The sequence below is a fragment of the Cherax quadricarinatus genome, chromosome 41, assembly GCF_038502225.1.
Source record: "Cherax quadricarinatus isolate ZL_2023a chromosome 41, ASM3850222v1, whole genome shotgun sequence".
NCBI lineage: Eukaryota > Metazoa > Arthropoda > Malacostraca > Decapoda > Parastacidae > Cherax > Cherax quadricarinatus.
The window spans coordinates 1,157,989-1,177,577 of NC_091332.1; the positions used below are offsets into that span (position 1 = coordinate 1,157,989).

At 38.1% G+C, this 19,589-nt stretch overlaps 1 protein-coding gene across 3 annotated transcripts in view; it reads right to left on the bottom strand.

Moving 5' to 3' along the window:
* The window catches only part of LOC128684220 (pyrroline-5-carboxylate reductase 3), a 65,144-nt gene that overhangs the window by 1,120 nt on the left and 44,435 nt on the right, over positions 1-19,589 (bottom strand). For 2 of the 3 annotated variants that reach the window (XM_053770384.2, XM_053770383.2), the window contains 3 exons: positions 17,333-17,472; positions 12,678-12,764; positions 3,310-3,434 (listed from right to left, as the gene is read on the bottom strand). In XM_053770384.2, the coding sequence (XP_053626359.2) occupies positions 3,310-3,434; positions 12,678-12,764; positions 17,333-17,472 (352 nt within the window). Of the gene's footprint in view, positions 1-3,309; positions 3,435-12,624; positions 12,765-17,332; positions 17,473-19,589 lie in introns of those variants that run through there. The other variant, XM_053770385.2, reaches the window with a different exon arrangement.

Below are 19,589 nucleotides of genomic sequence, written 5' to 3' on the forward strand. Positions count from 1 at the left end.
AAAAAATACAAATGTACATTTTTATTTTAATACGTTACACAAAGAAATTTATTCTACACCTTCATTACTAGTAAAACATCAGCCATGCTAGCCATATGCACAATATTCTGAAGAACTACAAAAATGGACTGTCCAGCCTTTTATGGAAGTACAATAGACAGGATTGTTGACTTAACTCTTAAACTGTCCAAACGTAGATCTATGTTTTTTCAACATCTGAAAGTATGTAAAAAAAGTAGATTTTTTTTTTTTACATTGCAAGCATTTGAAAAAACTTTGACCTACTTTTTTTTTTATATATACTGTATTTGAAAATATGTAAAAAAACGTAGATCTACTTTTGGAGCACTACGCATGTGAACGTAGATCTATGTTTGGACAGTTTAAGGGTTAAATACAGAATTAAGGCCTGACATTATGAACAGTAAGTTAAAGGCTGGAAGTAGTCCTTTTCCATATATGATCAAAATTCATGCTGCTGTCATTGCAGATGTCCTAACTATGTATTCACAAATCATGTGGATCACATTTATCCTCCCAAAGTATCCAATAAGGGTATTCTCTCCTGGCTTATATTTCTTATAAAGGATTACATTTATCAATTGCAGTCTGCAATTATCAAAGAAATAGACTGACACAATCTTGACCATCTTAGCCTAAACTACAACTTAACACTTGTTACAGTGTGCAACCCTCAAAATCACTTATTTTTTATATATATATATGCATTTATGGATTTAGAAAAGGCATATGATAGAGTGGATAGAGGAGCAATGTGGCAGATGTTGCAAGTATATGGAATAGGTGGTAAGTTATTAAATGCTGTAAAGAGTTTTTATGAGGATAGTGAGGCTCAGGTTAGGGTGTGTAGAAGAGAGGGAGACTACTTCCCGGTAAAAGTAGGTCTTAGACAGGGATGTGTAATGTCACCATAGTTGTTTAATATATTTATAGATGGGGTTGTAAAGGAAGTAAATGCTAGGGTGTTTGGGAGAGGGTTGGGATTAAATTATGGGGAATCAAATTCAAAATGGGAATTGACACAGTTACTTTTTGCTGATGATACTGTGCTTATGGGAGATTCTAAAGAAAAATTGCAAAGGTTAGTGGATGAGTTTGAGAATGTGTGTAAAGGTAGAAAGTTGAAAGTGAACATAGAAAAGAGTAAGGTGATGAGGGTGTCAAATGATTTAGATAAAGAAAAATTGGATATCAAATTGGGGAGGAGGAGTATGGAAGAAGTGAATGTTTTCAGATACTTGGGAGTTGACGTGTCGGCGGATGGATTTATGAAGGATGAGGTTAATCATAGAATTGATGAGGGAAAAAAGGTGAGTGGTGCGTTGAGGTATATGTGGAGTCAAAAAATGTTATCTATGGAGGCAAAGAAGGGAATGTATGAAAGTATAGTAGTACCAACACTCTTATATGGGTGTGAAGCTTGGGTGGTAAATGCAGCAGCGAGGAGACGGTTGGAGGCAGTGGAGATGTCCTGTTTAAGGGCAATGTGTGGTGTAAATATTATGCAGAAAATTCGGAGTGTGGAAATTAGGAGAAGGTGTGGAGTTAATAAAAGTATTAGTCAGAGGGCAGAAGAAGGGTTGTTGAGGTGGTTTGGTCATTTAGAGAGAATGGATCAAAGTAGAATGACATGGAAAGCATATAAATCTATAGGGGAAGGAAGGCGGGGTAGGGGACGTCCTCGAAAGGGTTGGAGAGAGGGGGTAAAGGAGGTTTTGTGGGTAAGGGGCTTGGACTTCCAGCAAGTGTGCGTGAGCGTGTTAGATAGGAGTGAATGGAGACGAATGGTACTTGGAACCTGACGATCTGTTGGAGTGTGAGCAGGGTAATATTTAGTGAAGGGATTCAGGGAAACCGGTTATTTTCATATAGTCGGACTTGAGTCCTGGAAATGGGAAGTACAATGCCTGCACTTTAAAGGAGGGGTTTGGGATATTGGCAGTTTGGAGGGATATGTTGTGTATCTTTATATGTGTATGCTTCTAGACTGTTGTATTCTGAGCACCTCTGCAAAAACAGTGATAATGTGCGAGTGTGGTGAAAGTGTTGAATGATGATGAAAGTATTTTCTTTTTGGGGATTTTCTTTCTTTTTTGGGTCACCCTGCCTCGGTGGGAGACGGCCGACTTGTTTAAAAAAAAAAAAAAAAAAAAAAGAAATATAATCCACACACTGCTTAATGCTCAGGTACTCACCACAACCCTCTCACACCACACACTCAGGCACTCACCACAACCCTCTCACATCACACACTCAGGCACTCACCACAACCCTCTCACATCACACACTCACCACAACCCTCTCACATCACACACTCAGGCACTCACCACAACCCTCTCACATCACACACTCAGGCACTCACCACAACCCTCTCACATCACACAATCACCACAACCTTCTCACATCACACACTCAGGCACTCACCACAACAAGTCAAGTGATTGTCTAATACAACTGGACAGACTGACAGAATTGAAGAGGGGTCAGGAGAATGAAAGGTTATGGGAGATGGAAAGAAAGAATGGGAGAGAATGGATGAGGGAAAGAGAAAATAGAAGGAAAAGGGATTAAAAAAAAAATGGTGTGAAGTAATGTACTGTACATTGTTTTTTCTTTCATTGTTATAAAAATAAATTATATATGGAACAATATTGAGAATGCACCTCCAATGATATTGTGTCTACAGGGCAAGGGGACCAGTTCCCAACACTAGCCATGAATAAAGAATTAACAGTCACAATACTGTGGCTGGAACAATACACAATACACCGAGGTACTAGCTATGAATGATTATCTGACATCTCATTTGTTAGCTAAAACTCTCGGTATTCATTCCCCAGTGATGAACAAAATATTTACAAATTCAAATTTAAAGAGTTGTGTGAACCACTTTTCTTTCCTGTTACCTAGAGCTTTGTGCTACCATCTGAGGTCAAAATTCAAAAGTTTACAATTGGTTAAATATTCTTTGTTGTGATTCGGTGGGTAAGACACTACTGAATAACTAACACTGAACAAGTTTCCTCCTTTGGGTCACCCTACTTGGTGTGAAATGGCAAATGTGGAAAATATATCAAGTAAGTATTTCCCAGAAGGGGATCACAAAATGTTTAACAAAACCTCAAGGTGGCTCCATTTACACTATTTACATTATTAATTTAAAATAACTTAATTCATAAGGTTACTAGAGGAATCTGGTCAATAGAATACCCATATAAAGAATTTTATCCTTCTATAAATTACTTAAATAAGGAATTTATATGTATTGTTATTGAAAATAATTCTCACCTGAAGCCATTTTTCTCTAAACTATGCATAGCAGCAATTGTTGTGCCTCCTGGTGAGCATACCTCATCTTTTAACTGCGCTGGATGCTTGCCATGCTCAAGAACCATCGTTGCAGCTCCCTTTACCTGAAAAGTTGTCGATGGTCATATACGTAAATCAAATTATTAATATCAATTAGACCAATGGCTTCACAGTTCCTTGAAAATGTTTCAGCCAGCAAATATATCAAGGGAAAGAACCCATACTGTGTTTAATGAGACTACTTTTAAAAAATAGCACATTCAGGGACCCTGTAACATGAAAGGTGTATTCCATTTAGAACAATAAGAAGTCATTCATAAGTAATCCAACCAAAACCAGGAATAAGCAGACATTGCCATTGTGAGATATACTGGTTAATACTGTATATATATTTTGTAGCATCAAAAATATAAAGGATTTTTTTTAAATTGATGTCAAAATATGTTTAACAAACTATGAATGTGAAAACTCAAACATTGAATCACACACCAGAGCACAAATGGTGACCCTTCCTTCTGCTCACCCACATCCCACAACTACCCACCACTCCTATTAAAAATAACTTAGTAGTATTTACCGTCTCAACACTACCAGAATTTAAAATAAGTAATTAGCAATGAAAGTGATGGGAAGTATTTTTACACTTTCCTCCACAGTAATGTTTACACAGGCAACCAAAATCAACTACAGTCAAGTACTACAGTGGAACCTGTTTTCGTTTGCCCTGGTTTTCTTTGAATTCGGTTTTTGACAACTTTTCTGTCAAAATATTGTCCCAGTTTTCATTTATCACCTTGGTTTTCATCCGCCATACGGAATGTGCCCATCTGCCCGCACCCACACAACACATCCCACACATGCATTCTGAGTCAGTCTGGCTTTGTTTCTCATCGAGTGAACATTACCCTGCGCATTCATATGAAAAATTTCGTAATAATCCACTGTTTTTTGTGCTTGTTTATTGAGTGTGGCTGCTAAATAAGCCACCCTGGGGCCATAGAAAGTTCCTTTGATGAAGGAAGTGAGAAACATGATAGAATTCAAGAAAGAACTCGTAGCAAAGTATGAAAGTGGAATGAATTGCAAGGTTTTGTGGAGAAATATTACTACCACCCTCTACAAAGGTGGTAGTGATTGTGGTAGAGGGTGGTAGTGATGGTGGTAGAGGGTGGTAGTGATGGTGGTAGAGGGTGGTAGTGATGGTGGCAGAGGGTGGTACTGATGGTGCTAGAAGGTGGTAGTGATGGTGCTAGAAGGTGGTAGTTGTGGAAAATACTGTACATATTTTCCAGAAATACAGTAGTTATATGTAAATAGATGGCCTATATTGTATATAATAAAATTTATGTTATCGAAAATGGGAAGGAGCTGCACCTGCGCAGAAAGACAGTCGCCATTTTTGTTGTTGAATTGAGTAACAGACATTAGTAATGGGAAGAAATTTTCGTGCTCTAGAGGTTAAATTTGGGCTGACACCTCTCAAATAGGAGCCTAAATTGTTGGATGTGCATTCCTGCATAACTTGAGATATCAGGCGACAGGACAGGACAACTCCAGGAACCTCAGATAAGCTGTCTAATTTATGTTTAAATTCTGGCCAGTAAATTTTTCATAAATGTAGGCAAAAGGGAGGGGGGGATCCTGTACATACACCTTAATCTCCAGTCAAATTGGTGAGTGTTATTAAGATATTCTCTTTCTGTTATGTAAATGTGTGTATATATAATCCTTTTTTAATTTTAATATACAGTCTACAAATTTGTATATTTACCAGCATTCCTGGTGATGTATCTTTCATTTATAATTAATAGGTCCAGAGCAACTTATGGATATGACAGTGGTAGGTATCAAAGGGGGACATTTTTTGCAACCTAGGTGTCCCAAATTCCTACTTGTCTAACTGATAAATAATAATTATCTTTGTTCATTTACTGTTATGTACATAATGATACATTCAGCTAAATGCAATTTTCCACAGTAGTGATGGTGCTAGAAGGTAGTAGTGATGGTGCAAGAAGGTGGTAGTGATGGTGCTAGAAGGTGGTAGTGGTTGTGATGGTGGTAGAGATGACCTCTCCTCCCTTTCCCCTCCTCGCTGTCTTCCATACGCCAACAAGAGTCTTCAATAAAGGTAAAAGTGATGTTAAATGTTCATTTATCCATTTTATTAGTCCTTTATATTTATTTCTCATTGTTTTCTGTATGTAAAACTATAGCTATTCTCTATAAAATGTATTTTTTGTTAATATTTTTGGGTGTCTGGAACGGATTAATTGGATTTGCATTATTTCTTATGGGAAATATTGCTTCAGTTTTCATCAGACTCTCCGGAACAAACTAAAGACGAAAACCAAGGTTCCATTGTAGTCAATTTCTAACTTGGCTTCAATTAATGATTTCCTTCAGATCAAACGAACCACATATGTACTACACACCCAACTTAATTTTTAACCCTTAAACTGTCCAAACGTAGATATACGTTTGCTCACGTAGCGCTCCGAACATAGCTCAACGTTTTATTTTTCATTCCTTCAAAATTGGAGCGATAGACCTGAGTCACCTAGAGAATTGGTCTTAACACTCGGTGTGTGCAGTATTAAAAAAATCTGGGACCACTTAGTACCTTGTGGGAGGACCTTTGATATACTGTACTGTTGAAGAGTTTTGAGAGTTAATCTACTCTCTGAGCCCGGACATGGGCCAGGCTTGTCTGGTGCTAGCCTGGTCAATCAGGCTGTTGCTGCTAGAGGCCTACTGCCTCACATATCCATCACAGCCTGGTGGATCTGGCACCTGGTGAAGATACTTGCCCAGTTTCCTCTTGAAGGCTTCTACACTTGTCCCAGCCGTGTTTCTGATATCTTCTGGTAAGATGTTGAATAGTCTGGGACCCCGGATGTTGATATAATGTTCCCTTCTTGTCCCCACCACACCCCTGCTCCTCACTGGGTTTAGTATGTTATGGCAGTGTGCACTTTTGGGACCAAGCCCTCGAGTACTTTCCAGGTACACCTACCATCCGACTTACGACCTGCTCGACATACGACCACTCGACTTACGATTGTGTTTTGTATGCCAAATTTTTGGGAAATAAACAACTGTTTGTGTTGTACACAGTCTTTATCCTAAACCTTACAGTATAAAATACAGTACTAACAGCATAACAAGTAAAAATGAAATACCAAAATAAAACAATAAAATAGTCATTACAAAAATGTGATGTTGATATTCAGTAGTAAGGTTCGACTTACGTCCATTTTGACTTAGGACCAGTTGGTCAGAACCAAGCTCGGTCGTAAGTCAGATGGTACCTGTATATATTATCATGTATCTCTCTCCTCCACTCCAATGAATACATGTTTAAGACTTGCAGGGGTTCCCAGTGTAGTTTAGGTGCTTTACAAGCTCAATGTGAGCCATAAATGATCTCTGTATTTGTTCCAGCTCCGATATTCTCCTGCTTTGAACAGGGCCGTCAGCACTGAGCAATATTCTAAGTGAGGGAGCACTAGTAATTTGAAGAGTGTCACCATCGGTATTATTTCCTTTGTTTCGAAAGTTCTCAATACCCACCCCATCATCTTCCTGGCAGTTGTGATCTTTGTCTTGTTATGGTCTTTAAAAGAAAGGTCCGCTGACAATTATTCCCAGGTCTTTTACGGGTTCCTTACGTTCTATTGGATGACCCTCTTGAGTTTTGTATATAGTGTTCCTTTAGAGTTCTTCATTCTTTCCATAGTATTTCTACCATATCATTCATAGTGTTCAGCACTTCTGTGCAACTAAGTATCTTTTACATAGATTCCTACTCCTCCCTGTGACCTATTAATCCTATCACATCTATACATGTGGGGTGCATATGGTGCTTGCACAGTTTGTTTCCATATAATTACACCATAAATTGCACACTATCACTCGGGATTAAAATGGATTACTGTTACCCTCAAATTCAGTTCGCTATATCACTGCCTATTCATATACTTTTTCCTCATTATAACACTGACACAATAGTTTATACTTCTCTGGCACCTCTGGCAATAATTTTTCGCTGGTGGTGGTTGACCCATGAATATATTCCATATACATACACTATGTATTGGGTATTTGACAGACTGCTGTAATCCACAATTTAAGATCACTATATCACTGAACATCAATACCCTGTCATTCACTATATTCCTTACACAAGATGAGAAACAATCCTTCAGTATAAAACACGACCCACTGTGTGGTAACACATTTAGACCCAGTTCACAAGCCACTCTCCTGCACTTTTATTAACCCTTTCAGGGTTTCCGATGTACCAGTACAGCTTACACACCAGGGTTATTGACGTACTAGTACGTGTAACTTCTAGCGACTTCAAATCTAGTGAGAGAAAGTAGGTATGCCTACATATGAAAGAATGGGTCTATGTGGTCAGTGTACACAGTATAAAAAAAATCCTGCAGCACACAGTGCGTAATGAGAAAAAAAAAACTTTGACTGTGTTTTTTGGTTTAACCCTTTCAGGGTCCAGAGGCCAAATTTCAAAGGGTACACCAGTGTCCAAGAATTTAAAAAAAATAATTTTGTTATTTTTTCTTATGAAATGGTAGAGAATCTTTTTCTGAAGGTAATAAAACAAAAAGTACGAAATTTGATGGAAAATTGGCGAAAGTATGCTCTTGTGAATTTTGATGTGTCAGCAATAATTACGCATCGCCGATTTTGTGGACTTTGACTCCCATTTTAGGCCAATTTCATTATTCAAGTCGACCAAATTCTAAGCTATTTCACTAGCATTACTTCTATTCTATCGATTGAGCACAATTGGTAATTTGGCCAATTTAATGCAAAGTTCAAAATACTCCAATTTCAAAATAGGGTCCAGAATAAACAATGCAGGCATTCCTGGCACTAAACTAACATTTCCTCTGTTCATTAGTTTTCAGGCTTTACTAATGAATTCCATTTTGATTTTTTATTTGCATAATGAATTTTTATTCAAACCAAAAAATAGAATATTTACATTTATGCAATATTGTAATTATTGTATAAATAATATCAGCACATTTGTGAGCGTATATTAGTCCCACCAGCAGGTGTGTATTAGACATATGAGGTCATTTGTTTACTCTTGAACATCGGCAAAAATTTAACATTTCTGCTACTTTGAGCTCAGTTTCAAGCCATTTCCACTACTAAAACGAATCAAAATCATCTCTATTTCTGTAATATGTCTTCCATTCTATTAAATAAGACCAAGAAATCGCAAATACAACTATAAAAAACATACAAAAAACACTGCAGTCGCTGTTTTAATCGAAAATTATGGTCTCAGTTTTTTTCTCTCATTATGCACTATGTGCTGCAGGATTCTTTTATGTGGTGCACACATACCACATAGATGTATTCTCTCATATCAAGGCCAAAATTTACCGCTCACAGCTTATCAGAGTGAGCCGAACTCATGACGTAGATCTATGGTTTGGACCCTCAACATGAAGCTCTACGACATGGACCCTCAAGGGGTTAAAACAGTGATTTTGCACTGCATTTTCCTATGGTATTTATGGTTATATTCTAGTTTTCCTTGTCTCATTTTCTAGAATGGAAGACATATTACAGAAATTGAGATAATTTTTATTGGTTTCACAATGAAAAGTACCTTGAAATTGAGCTCAAAGTAGCAGAAATGTTCGATTTTTGCCGAAGTTCAAAAGTAAACAAATCATGCCAGGCATCCAATACACATCAACTGGTGAGTATAATATACTTTCACAATTGCGCTGATATTATTTATACCATTTCTACACTAATGCAGTAGTCTGCATAACAGTAAATCTTCTATTTTTTGTGAGAACAAAAATTCAAAGTGGAAAGCAAAAAAAAAAAACGTAAGAGGGGCCTGGGGACATGACTAATGAACAGAGGAAATGTTATTTTAGTGCCAGGAATGTCTGTCTTGTTTATTCTGGACCCTATTTGGAAATTGGCATCTTTTGAAATTTGTGTGAAATTGGCAAAATTGCCAATTTCTGACCACTTTAATGGATAGTTGAAATCAGTAAATGGGTGGTTTCTTGTACTCATTCGATAGAAAAAAATGGACTTCTTGCAAAATAGTTATGATTTTTGCTGACTAGCACACGAATTGGCCGAAAATAGGGCTCAAAGTGGGCGAAATTGCCGATGCGTAAACATCGTTGAGACTAACTTTGCGAGAGCATAAGTCCGTAAGTTTTCCATCAAATTTCATACTTTTGGTGTCATTATGATTGGGAAAAGATTCTCTATCTTTTCATAAGAAAAAATAATTTGTTTTTTTCCGAAAAATTTTCGACCCTGAGAACAAGTTTAGGAGAGGGCCTCTCAACCCTGAAAGGGTTAATAATAATATATTACATTCTCCTATGGTTTTAACAGTAGTCCTCTTTTGTTTCTTAATTTTTCTGCTCTTTGAGTTTATGCTAATCCCTGATCTTTCTTATTTCCCCTCACTGCTCTATGTTCACTGCTAGTCACAAATCATTTCCTATATGGCACCCTCCATAACAACCGTTATTCTGACACCTGGCACTCTACACTTGGCACTATACAGTGGACCCTCGGTTATTGGCCGTAATCCATTCCAGAAGGTTGGCCTAAAACCGAAATAATATTTCCCATAAGAATTAATGTAAATACAATTAATCCGCTTCTGACACCAAAAATATTACAAAAAATAAATTTTTTAAAGATTAATTATAGTTTTACATACACAAAACAATGAGAACTAAATCAAATAAATAAATGAGCATTTAAATCACTATTACATACCTTTATTGAAGACTTGTTGGTTTATGGAAGACAGGGAGGAGGAGAGGGGAGGATTGATTATTGTTTGGAAGGGGTATCCCCCTCCATAAGGACTTCAGGTATCAAAGCCATCTCTGGGGTTACTTCCCTCCCTGCATGCCTGCCTGCTACACTCCCTGCCTGCCTGCTTTCCTTCCACACTCCCTGTTTCCCTGCTGCACTCCCTGTATGCCTGCTACACTCCCTGCATGCCTGCTACACTCCCTGCCTTCCTTCCACATTCCCTGTTTCCCTGCTACACTCCCTGCCTGCCTGCTACACTCCTTGCCTGCCTGCTACACTCCCTGCCTGCCTGCTACACTCCCTGCATACCTGCTACACTCCCCGCATGCCTGCTACACTCCCTACATGCCTGCTACACTCCCTACATGCCCTCCACACTTCCTGTTTTCCTGCTACACTCCCTGCCTGTGAAACGTTTTGATGAATGAGCAGAAGCTTCCTCACACGCCCAGAGACACAGCCAGACTGACTCACAAGACATGCGAGCGGCTGTGGCTGCTGGGTGGACGGGTACAATACGGCCGATCAGTGAAATAACGGCCGATAACCGGAAGCCGAAAAACTGGCCAATAACCGAGTTGGCTGATAAGCGAAACATCCGATAACCGAGGGTCCACTGTAATCTCTATTTTTTCCTCTTTAATGATCACTGATGTTTCCCTTCTGTGGGTTTAAAAGAGTATATGCACTTTAGGTTTTCACACACCTATTTTCCACACACTGGTCCTTCTGGGACCGCCAGATATACGCGAATTTGGCGGAGCTCAAACTTGAGTGACTTCTCCCACACACTTAACACTAGTTCAATTGAGTGCCAGCTAGAGCAAATAGTGTGGCAAATACCAGGAATTCACTGATGTCAAGGCACATTAACACACCCCTTTTAAGAGGAAAATAAAAATAGGTTAGATAAATTCATGCGTAGGTGTGGGTGGTTGTGAGCTGGACCTGACTAGCTTATGCTACTAGGTCTGATACCATGCTCCTTACTTCAGTGGATGTGACCTAACTAGGTGGGTCATTGGTCTAAGCCTGGGTGTGACATGGACCTGCCTTGCATGGGCCAGTAGGCCTGCTGCAGTGTTCCTTCTGTCTTATGTTCTTATGTATTCGGCAGGCTGGCTTTGGCTGTCTCTGTCTATATATCTCTCTCTCTCTCATATGTACACGTAAGTACAGTTATTATATATAGAGTAAATTACCTAGGATAACTCAAAAATTCCAGGCAAAGTGCTATACTGTGGTTGTAGATATAAGACATAAATAGCCATGATGCAATATGCATTTTTACTTGCTCAGGAATCAGGGAGTGGCCCGTAAACCAACAGTTTTACAAGCCGCTTCCTGAGACAGACAAGGAGATGGAGAGACACACAGGCAGACAGATAAGCAGAGCTAGACAGACACAGACAGACATACAGACAGATAGATAGACAGACATGTTTGTGTGTAACAGTGAAAACAAATAAAGCAGGGTTCCTTGAGTGCACATTCATCAAGTATCACTGCCTGTCAACAGGTTACTGACACTTGTCATAACACCATGCTTCAAGGTATACTCCAGTGTGTCTAAAACATTGCTGGGACCTATAAATACCTTGTACATATTTCTAGACAACAGTAAATGACCCAGGCAGGTGAAAATGTTCACCTGTCAATATGATTGTGACTATTTGAGTACTATTTCAGTACCTAATATTAGTGTCAGAACAAAGATTAGCTACGAAATCAAAAGAACTATTATAAATTGTAATTATCAGAACATAAAAAATATATTAGCAGTTTAGAGGGACATGTTGTGTATCTTTATATGTATATGCTTCTAAACTGTTGTGTTCTGAGCACCTCTGCAAAAACAGTGATTATGTGTGAGTGAAGTGAAAGTGTTGAATGATGATGAAAGTATTTTCTTTTTGGGGATTTTCTTTCTTTTTCTGGGTCACCTTGCCTCGGTGGGAGACGGCCGACTTGTTGGGAAAAATATATATATATATATATATATATATCTACCCTGCCTTGGTGGGATACGGCCGGTTTGTTGAAAGAAGAAGAATATATATATATATATATATATATATATATATATATATATATATATATATATATATATATATATATATATATATATATATATATAGATTAAAATAAAAATGAGAAAAAAAGGTATACTGGCAACACTTCTGCAAGCGGCAGGAGTCAATGCTGCCGTTAGGTGAACATCCAGTGCCAACTTCACAGGCTTATATCTCAATAAATACCGACCCTAAATTTTTTTTTTAATCCTATAACGTGTAGAAAAATGCACTCTTCATTAAAAAAAAAAAAAAAAAGATTTTTATTTTTTTCAAAATATTCAAAGCGCTACGCAAGTGAACGTAGATCTACGTTTGGACAGTTTATGGGTTAAATCATTAAAAAATATTGTGCAGTTAAAATTTTAAGTTTGTGTACCATCTTTTATGATATATAGAGAGTGCTGTATAACACACAATCTCAAGCCCCACCGTCTGAGCAGCCAAAGTCTGAGCAAGCTGCCGAGGAAGACCCATCTTAACTCCTCCATCTGCAAGGGCTTCTATAGCAGCATATATCTGGAAAAAAAAAAAGTATTTTCTTATTTGTAGGCTAGTTCATTTGCCATTTACCACATGTGGCAGCAAAAACTGTGAAAATATAGAGCATTTTGCATGTACAGTATAGTTAAACCTCAATTTACTGGACATTAGATATACAGTGGACCCCCGGTTAATGATATTTTTTCATTCCAGAAGTATGTTCAGGTGCCAGTACTGACCGAATTTGTTCCCATAAGGAATATTGTGAAGTAGATTAGTCCATTTCAAACCCACAAACATACACGTACAAACGCACTTACATAAATACACTTACATAATTGGTCGCATTGGGAGGTGATCGTTAAGTGGGGGTCCACTGTAATTGATTTCAAATTTAATGGGCAAAATCCAAAAGACAAAGTTCACTGTTTCCAGAATTGTCCATCAATGTTATGGTTCACTGGGTGAATTGATTTTGGAAAGTCTCTTGTTTCTAGAAGTCTGTTACTTTTACAATCACGACAAAAAAAATTCAGATTTAACAAGACAACTGGCTTTACCAGACACCTCAAATCCAATTACAGTGGACCCTTGACCAACGATGGCATCGATTAACGATAAATCCGACCAGCGATACATTTTAACGCAAAAATTTTGCCTCGACTAGCGCTAAAAAACTCGACCAACACTATTCGCTCCGTCTGAGACGCGTCCACTTCTGGCCAGTGTTTACAAGCCAGCCAGCCACCGCGGTCGCTTCCAAGCATACAATTGGAACATTTCATATTATCACAGCCTTTTTAGTGATTGCACCTGCAAAATAAGTCACCATGGGCCCCAAGAAAGCTTCTAGTGCCAACCCTACAGCAAAAAGGGTGAGAATTACTATGGATATGAAGAAAGAGATCATTGCTAAGTATGAAAGTGGAGTGCGTGTCTCCGAGCTGGCCAGGTTGTACACAAAACCCCAATCAACCATCGCTACTATTGTGGCCAAGAAAACGGCAATCAAGGAAGCTGTTCTTGTCAAAGGTGCAACTATGTTTTCGAAACTGAGATTGTAAGTGAAAGAAGATGTTGAGAGGCTGTTATTGGTGTGGATAAACGAAAAACAGATAGCAGGAGATAGCATCTCTCAAGCGATCATATGTGAAAAGGCTAGGAAGTTGCATGAGGATTTAATTAGAAAAATGCCTGCAACTAGTGGTGATGTGAGTGAATTTAAGGCCAGCAAAGGTTGGTTTGAGAGATTTAAGAATCGTAGTGGCACACATAGTGTGATAAGGCATGGTGAGGCTGCCAGTTTGGACCAAAAAGCAGCTGAAAAATATGTGCAGGAATTCAAGGAGTACATAGACAGTGAAGAATTGAAACCTGAACAAGTGTTTAATTGTGACACTGACAATGTTGTGAAACACTTTAGGAATGTCATAAAGGAACGGGAGGTACAGGCCTCTATGGACAGATATGTTGTGCGACAGAGGTCCAGTGACTCTCAAGCTGGTCCTAGTGGCATTAAAAGAAGGGAAGTAACCCCAAAAAAAGGACTTGCCACCTCAAGTCCTAATGGAAGGGGATTCCCCTTCTAAACACTAACACCATCAACACTCTCCCCTCCTCCCATCCCATCAATCATCACCAGATCTTCAATAAAGGTAAGTGTCATGTAACTGTGCATGTCTTCTTCAGTTTGTGTATTAAAATTAATATTTCATGTGGTAAAATTTTTTTTTTTCAATACTTTTGGGTGTCTTGCACGGATTAATTTGATTTCCATTATTTCTTATGGGGAAAATTAACTCGACTAACGTTAATTTCGATTAACGATGAGCTCTCAGGAATGGATTAATATCGCTGGTCGAGGGTCCACTGTAGCCTGTTAACCCTTTGACTGTTTCAGGCCCCTTTCTGAAACTGTCATTCTATGTCGCTCAATTTTTGAAAAAAAAAAAAATTAGTTTTTCTTATGAAATGATGGAGAATCTTTTCCCGATGGTAATGACACCAAAAGTTCGAAATTTGGTCGAAAACTCATGGAATTATGCTCCCGCGAAGTTAGCGGTCTCGGCGACATATGCATATCGGCGATTTCGCCGACTTTGAGCCCTATTTTCAGCCAATTCCATTGTTCCAGTTGACCAAACTCATAGCTATTTCTTTAGAACTCCATTTTATCTATCAGCTGAGTACAAGAAACCTCCCATTTACTAATTTGGACTACCAAATATGGTGGTCAGAAATTGGCAATTTGGCCAATTTCACGCAAATTAAAAAAGATGCCAATTTCAAAATAGGGTCCAGAATAAACAAGGTGGACATTCGTGGCACTAAAATAACATATGCTCTGTTCATTAGTCACATCTCTAGGCCCCTCTTATATTATTATTGCTTTCTATTTTGATTTTTTATTCATACAAAAAAATACAAAATTTACTGTTATGCAGACTACTGCATTATTGTAAAAATGGTATAAATAATATCAGTGCACTAGTGAAAGAATATTAGACTCCCCAGTTGACGTGTATTGGACGTGTGGTGTGATTTATTTACTCCTGAACATTGGTAAAAATCGAACATTTCTGCTACTTTGAGCTCAGTTTCAAGGTTGTTTTCATCGTCAAAGTAATGAAAATCATCTCTATTTCTGTAATATGTTTTCCATTTTATCACCTAAGACCATGAAAACGCGAATACGTACAACGATAAATACTATACGAAAATACACCTCAAAGTCGGCGTTTTATTCCAAAAAATGATCAGAGTTTTTTTTTTCTCATTATGCAATGTGTGCTGCAGGATTTTTTTTATGTGGTGCACACTGACCACACAGACCCATTCTCTCACATGTGGGCCTACCAGCTTTCTCCCGCTTGATTTGAAGCCGCTAGAATTGAGTATATATACGTCAGAAACATTGGCTCGTAAGACGTATTTATACGTCGAAAACAGTCAAAGGGTTAAATTAAGATTTTACATATGTAAATAATAAAGTTCCAAGTAACCTATCTACTGTAACCAATTCTCAATAAAATACAATTGAAATATTTTACAAAAGTTTGTGTAGTACAGGAAGAAGACCAGTAAAACACATGGTAAATTTGAAGGGAAAATATGCATTTACCTTTGCCTGGTAAATCATGTTAGAATGCATCGGTTCCCTACAGGCAAACCAATTTTTTGGGGGGATAAAGGGGTGATATGGTTTTAAGTCTCACCTCATGTATACAACCTCTTACATAGCCAGTCACTGTTTGTAGGCATCTAATACCTTAGCCATATTATCCAATAGATTTTGGATCTTTTCATCATCCTATCTCCTCTCTGGATATTAACTATATCACCTAAAAGTTATATTAGTGATAGAAAAACAATCTCTGATAATACTGAAGGTGTTAATTTTAAGTTCCTAGTCTGCTCAGGTTTAAAAATATTGAAATGTGCTTATACAATTTTTCAAAGACTATATACAGTAATTTACAAATGTTTGTTTATACAAGGCTTGCTTGAATACTTTCTTTGAATTATGTGGGGCTGAGCCTTACTTGTACACACAGTCATCCAGTTAAATCCCTCACTAGGTCAGTAGGTATTTTCTTTTTTTTTTTGGATGGAGAGGAAAAGGAATAACTAAAAAATAAATATTAATCTGAACATTTCCAAAAATCATGTAAAAGCCCACATTTCTTGACTAAATTAAAGCAAACAATAATTAACCACACTTACACCAAATGATCACTTACTAAAGATAAATGCATTTAGTGCAGTAAAAAATGAAAGAAATAATTATGGGAGAAAAAAAAAATGTACATAAGAAGGGTAGCAAATTACAACTGCTGTACCACAGAGTTGTGTGGTTGACAACATCTCTTTTTCCACTTGAAAAAACACAACATTATTGGATCCTTGTGTATACATCATTCAACTTACTGGTTTCTTAACCCTTAAACTGTCCAAACGTAGATCTACGTTCACGTGCATAGTGCTCTGAACGTAGATCTACATTTTATTTTACATGCTTTCAAATGTAAAAAAAAAGTAGATCTATGTTTGGAGTGCTACATACGTGAACATAGATCTATGTTTGGACAGTTTAAGGGTTAATACCTCTTTTTGTTCCTGCTCTTTTTCTTTTTAATTCAGGAAGCCTGGTCTAAGACCAGGCCATGGAAGCAGTGATTCCTTGAGCTCTTCCATACAGAATCCTTCCTCTCTAGACAATGCATGTCATCAATGATGGTGAAAGTGTTTCTTCTTCTTTGGGTCACCCATCCTCAGTGGGAGATGGCCTGGGTTGTGTTTAAAAAAAAAAAAAACAAAAAAAAAAAAAAAAAAAAAAAAAAAAAAAAAAAAAAGACTGCACTATTATCAAAGGAACATCTTTACCACAGCATTACAAATATACTGTAGTAACAATAGTACTCTGTACCCAATATTTATTTTAAAATAAATATTGGATACAATATTTGGATATAAAGGTTATTTTTGTGGATTACCATGTAATCACAAGTGCTCAGAAGTGCATTTTTGTAAGTAGTGATGCTTTACTGTATTACATTTAAACAATACTTATACCAAGGAACTTTGCATAGCTTCATAATACTTACATAAGCAGGTCCAGATCCTGCCAATCCACATGCAGCATCCATCTGGTACTCTGGAATCTCTGCGCAGAATCCTACAGAACTGAGTATTGAATTCATGGCAACACTATCAGCTGGAGAGGTGTGTGTTCCAAGGGTGTACACTGAAGGATTAAAAATACTTTTGGTTTAATCTTTGATTAATACACACATTAATATACACAGAAAATTAAATTACGTGAATGCATGAAATACACAAAAAATACAATACACTCATTAATCTAAGAGTCTGCACATACAGTGTATCTGGAGGGTATTCCAAGGGTCAACACTCCTGCGGCTCAGTCCATGACCAGACCTCGCTTATATTCCTAGAATATTTCATGCCATTTATCACTAGAATTGACATTTTCTAGCTTGTCATATTCACCTTCGCTTTCCTCATTATCACTTAGTTTTCTTTTTCAATAACTCTGCCGTCTCCCACCGAGGCAGGGTGACCCAAGAAAAAAAAAAAGAAAATCCCCCAAAAGAAAATACTTTCACCATCATTCAACACTTTCACATCACTCACACATAATCACTGTCTTTGCAGAGGCACCCAGATACAACAGTTTAGAAGCATATATAAAGATAAATAGCATACCCCTCCAAACTGCCAATATCCCAAACCCCTCCTTTAAAGTGCAGGCATTGTACAGTGGACCCCCGAGTTTCGTGATTAATCCGTTCCAGAGAGCCCGCCGAAGGTCGAAATTTATGAAACTCGAAACCATTTTCCCCATAAGAAATAATGGAAATAAAATTAATCCGTTCCAGACACCCAAAAATATTAAAATAAAATATTTTTTTTCAAATTAAATAAAGATTTACATAATGAAAACAATCAGAAATCAAGTATACATGCATTTAAAATAAATAATAACAACATTACACTTACCTTTACTGAAGACTTCTGGGTGGATGGAAGATGGGAGGAGGTGATAGGAGGAAGGTGTACACTATTGTTTGGAAGAATCTTCTTCCATTAGGACTTTAGGTAGCAAGTCCTTATCTGGGGTTACTTCCCTTCTTCCTTTAATGCCACTGGGAACAACTTGAGAGTCACTGGACCCCTGGCGCACAAAATATCTATTCAGAGAGGTCTTTTTCTGGCGTTTCTTTAAGATTTCCCTGAAGTGGGACACAACACTGTCATTGTACATGTTGCAGATACGGCTTGTTTCAGCTTGGTCAGGGTGATACTTTTCAACAAAACTTTGCAACTCATTCCACATTCCACACATGTCCTTTATCACTGAAGAAGGCACCTCATCCACTCCCTCTTCCTTCTCCTCTGAAGCAAGTTCCTCGGCAGTGGTCTGATGCTGTTCCAGTTGAAGCTCTTGCAGTTCGTCAGTGGTTAGCTCTTCCCTGTGGCCCTCCACCAACTCTTCCACATCCCCGTCACTCACTTTATTTACCAAAGGGCTTGCACTAGCTTTCCTTGGGTCCATGATGACTTATTTAGCAGTTGCAAGCACAAAAAACAATGAATTATTATGAAATGTATTGTATGAACCGCGGGGTGATGGTCACGTGTTGGTAAACAATGGCACACTGAGCGTGAATGGTGTGGGAGACTGGCTTTGTGTGCGCAGTGACGGGTGGACGGGTACCAGACGGTCGCCAAAACACGAGTTTTTTCACAAAACTCGAGGCCAAATTTTTCAAAAAAAAAAAAAAAAAAAAAAAAAAAACTCGCTGAAGGCCAAATTTCGCGAAAGTCAAGGCTGCCGAAACTCGGGGGTCCACTGTACTTCCCATTTCCAGTACTCAAGTTTGGCTATATAAAAATAATTGGTTTCCCTGAATCCCTTTGCTAAATATTATCCTGCTCACACTCCAACAGCTTGTCAGGTCCCAAAAACCATTCATCTCCATTCACTCCTATCTAACATGCTCACACATGCTTACTGAAAGTCCCTCCAACCTTTTTGAAAACAATCCCTACCCCGCCTTCCTTCCCCTACAGATTTATACGCTCTCCAAGTCATTCTACTTTGATCCATTCTCTCTACGTAACCAAACCTCCTCAACAACTCCTCTTTAGCCCTCTGACTAATGCTCTTAGTAATTCCACACCTCCTCCTAATTTCCACACTCCGAATTCTCTGCATAATATTTACACCACACATTGCCCTTAGACAGGACATCTCCACTGCCTCCTCGCTGCAGCATTTGCAACCCAAGCTTCACACCCATATAAGAGTGTTGGTACCACTATATTTTCATACATTCC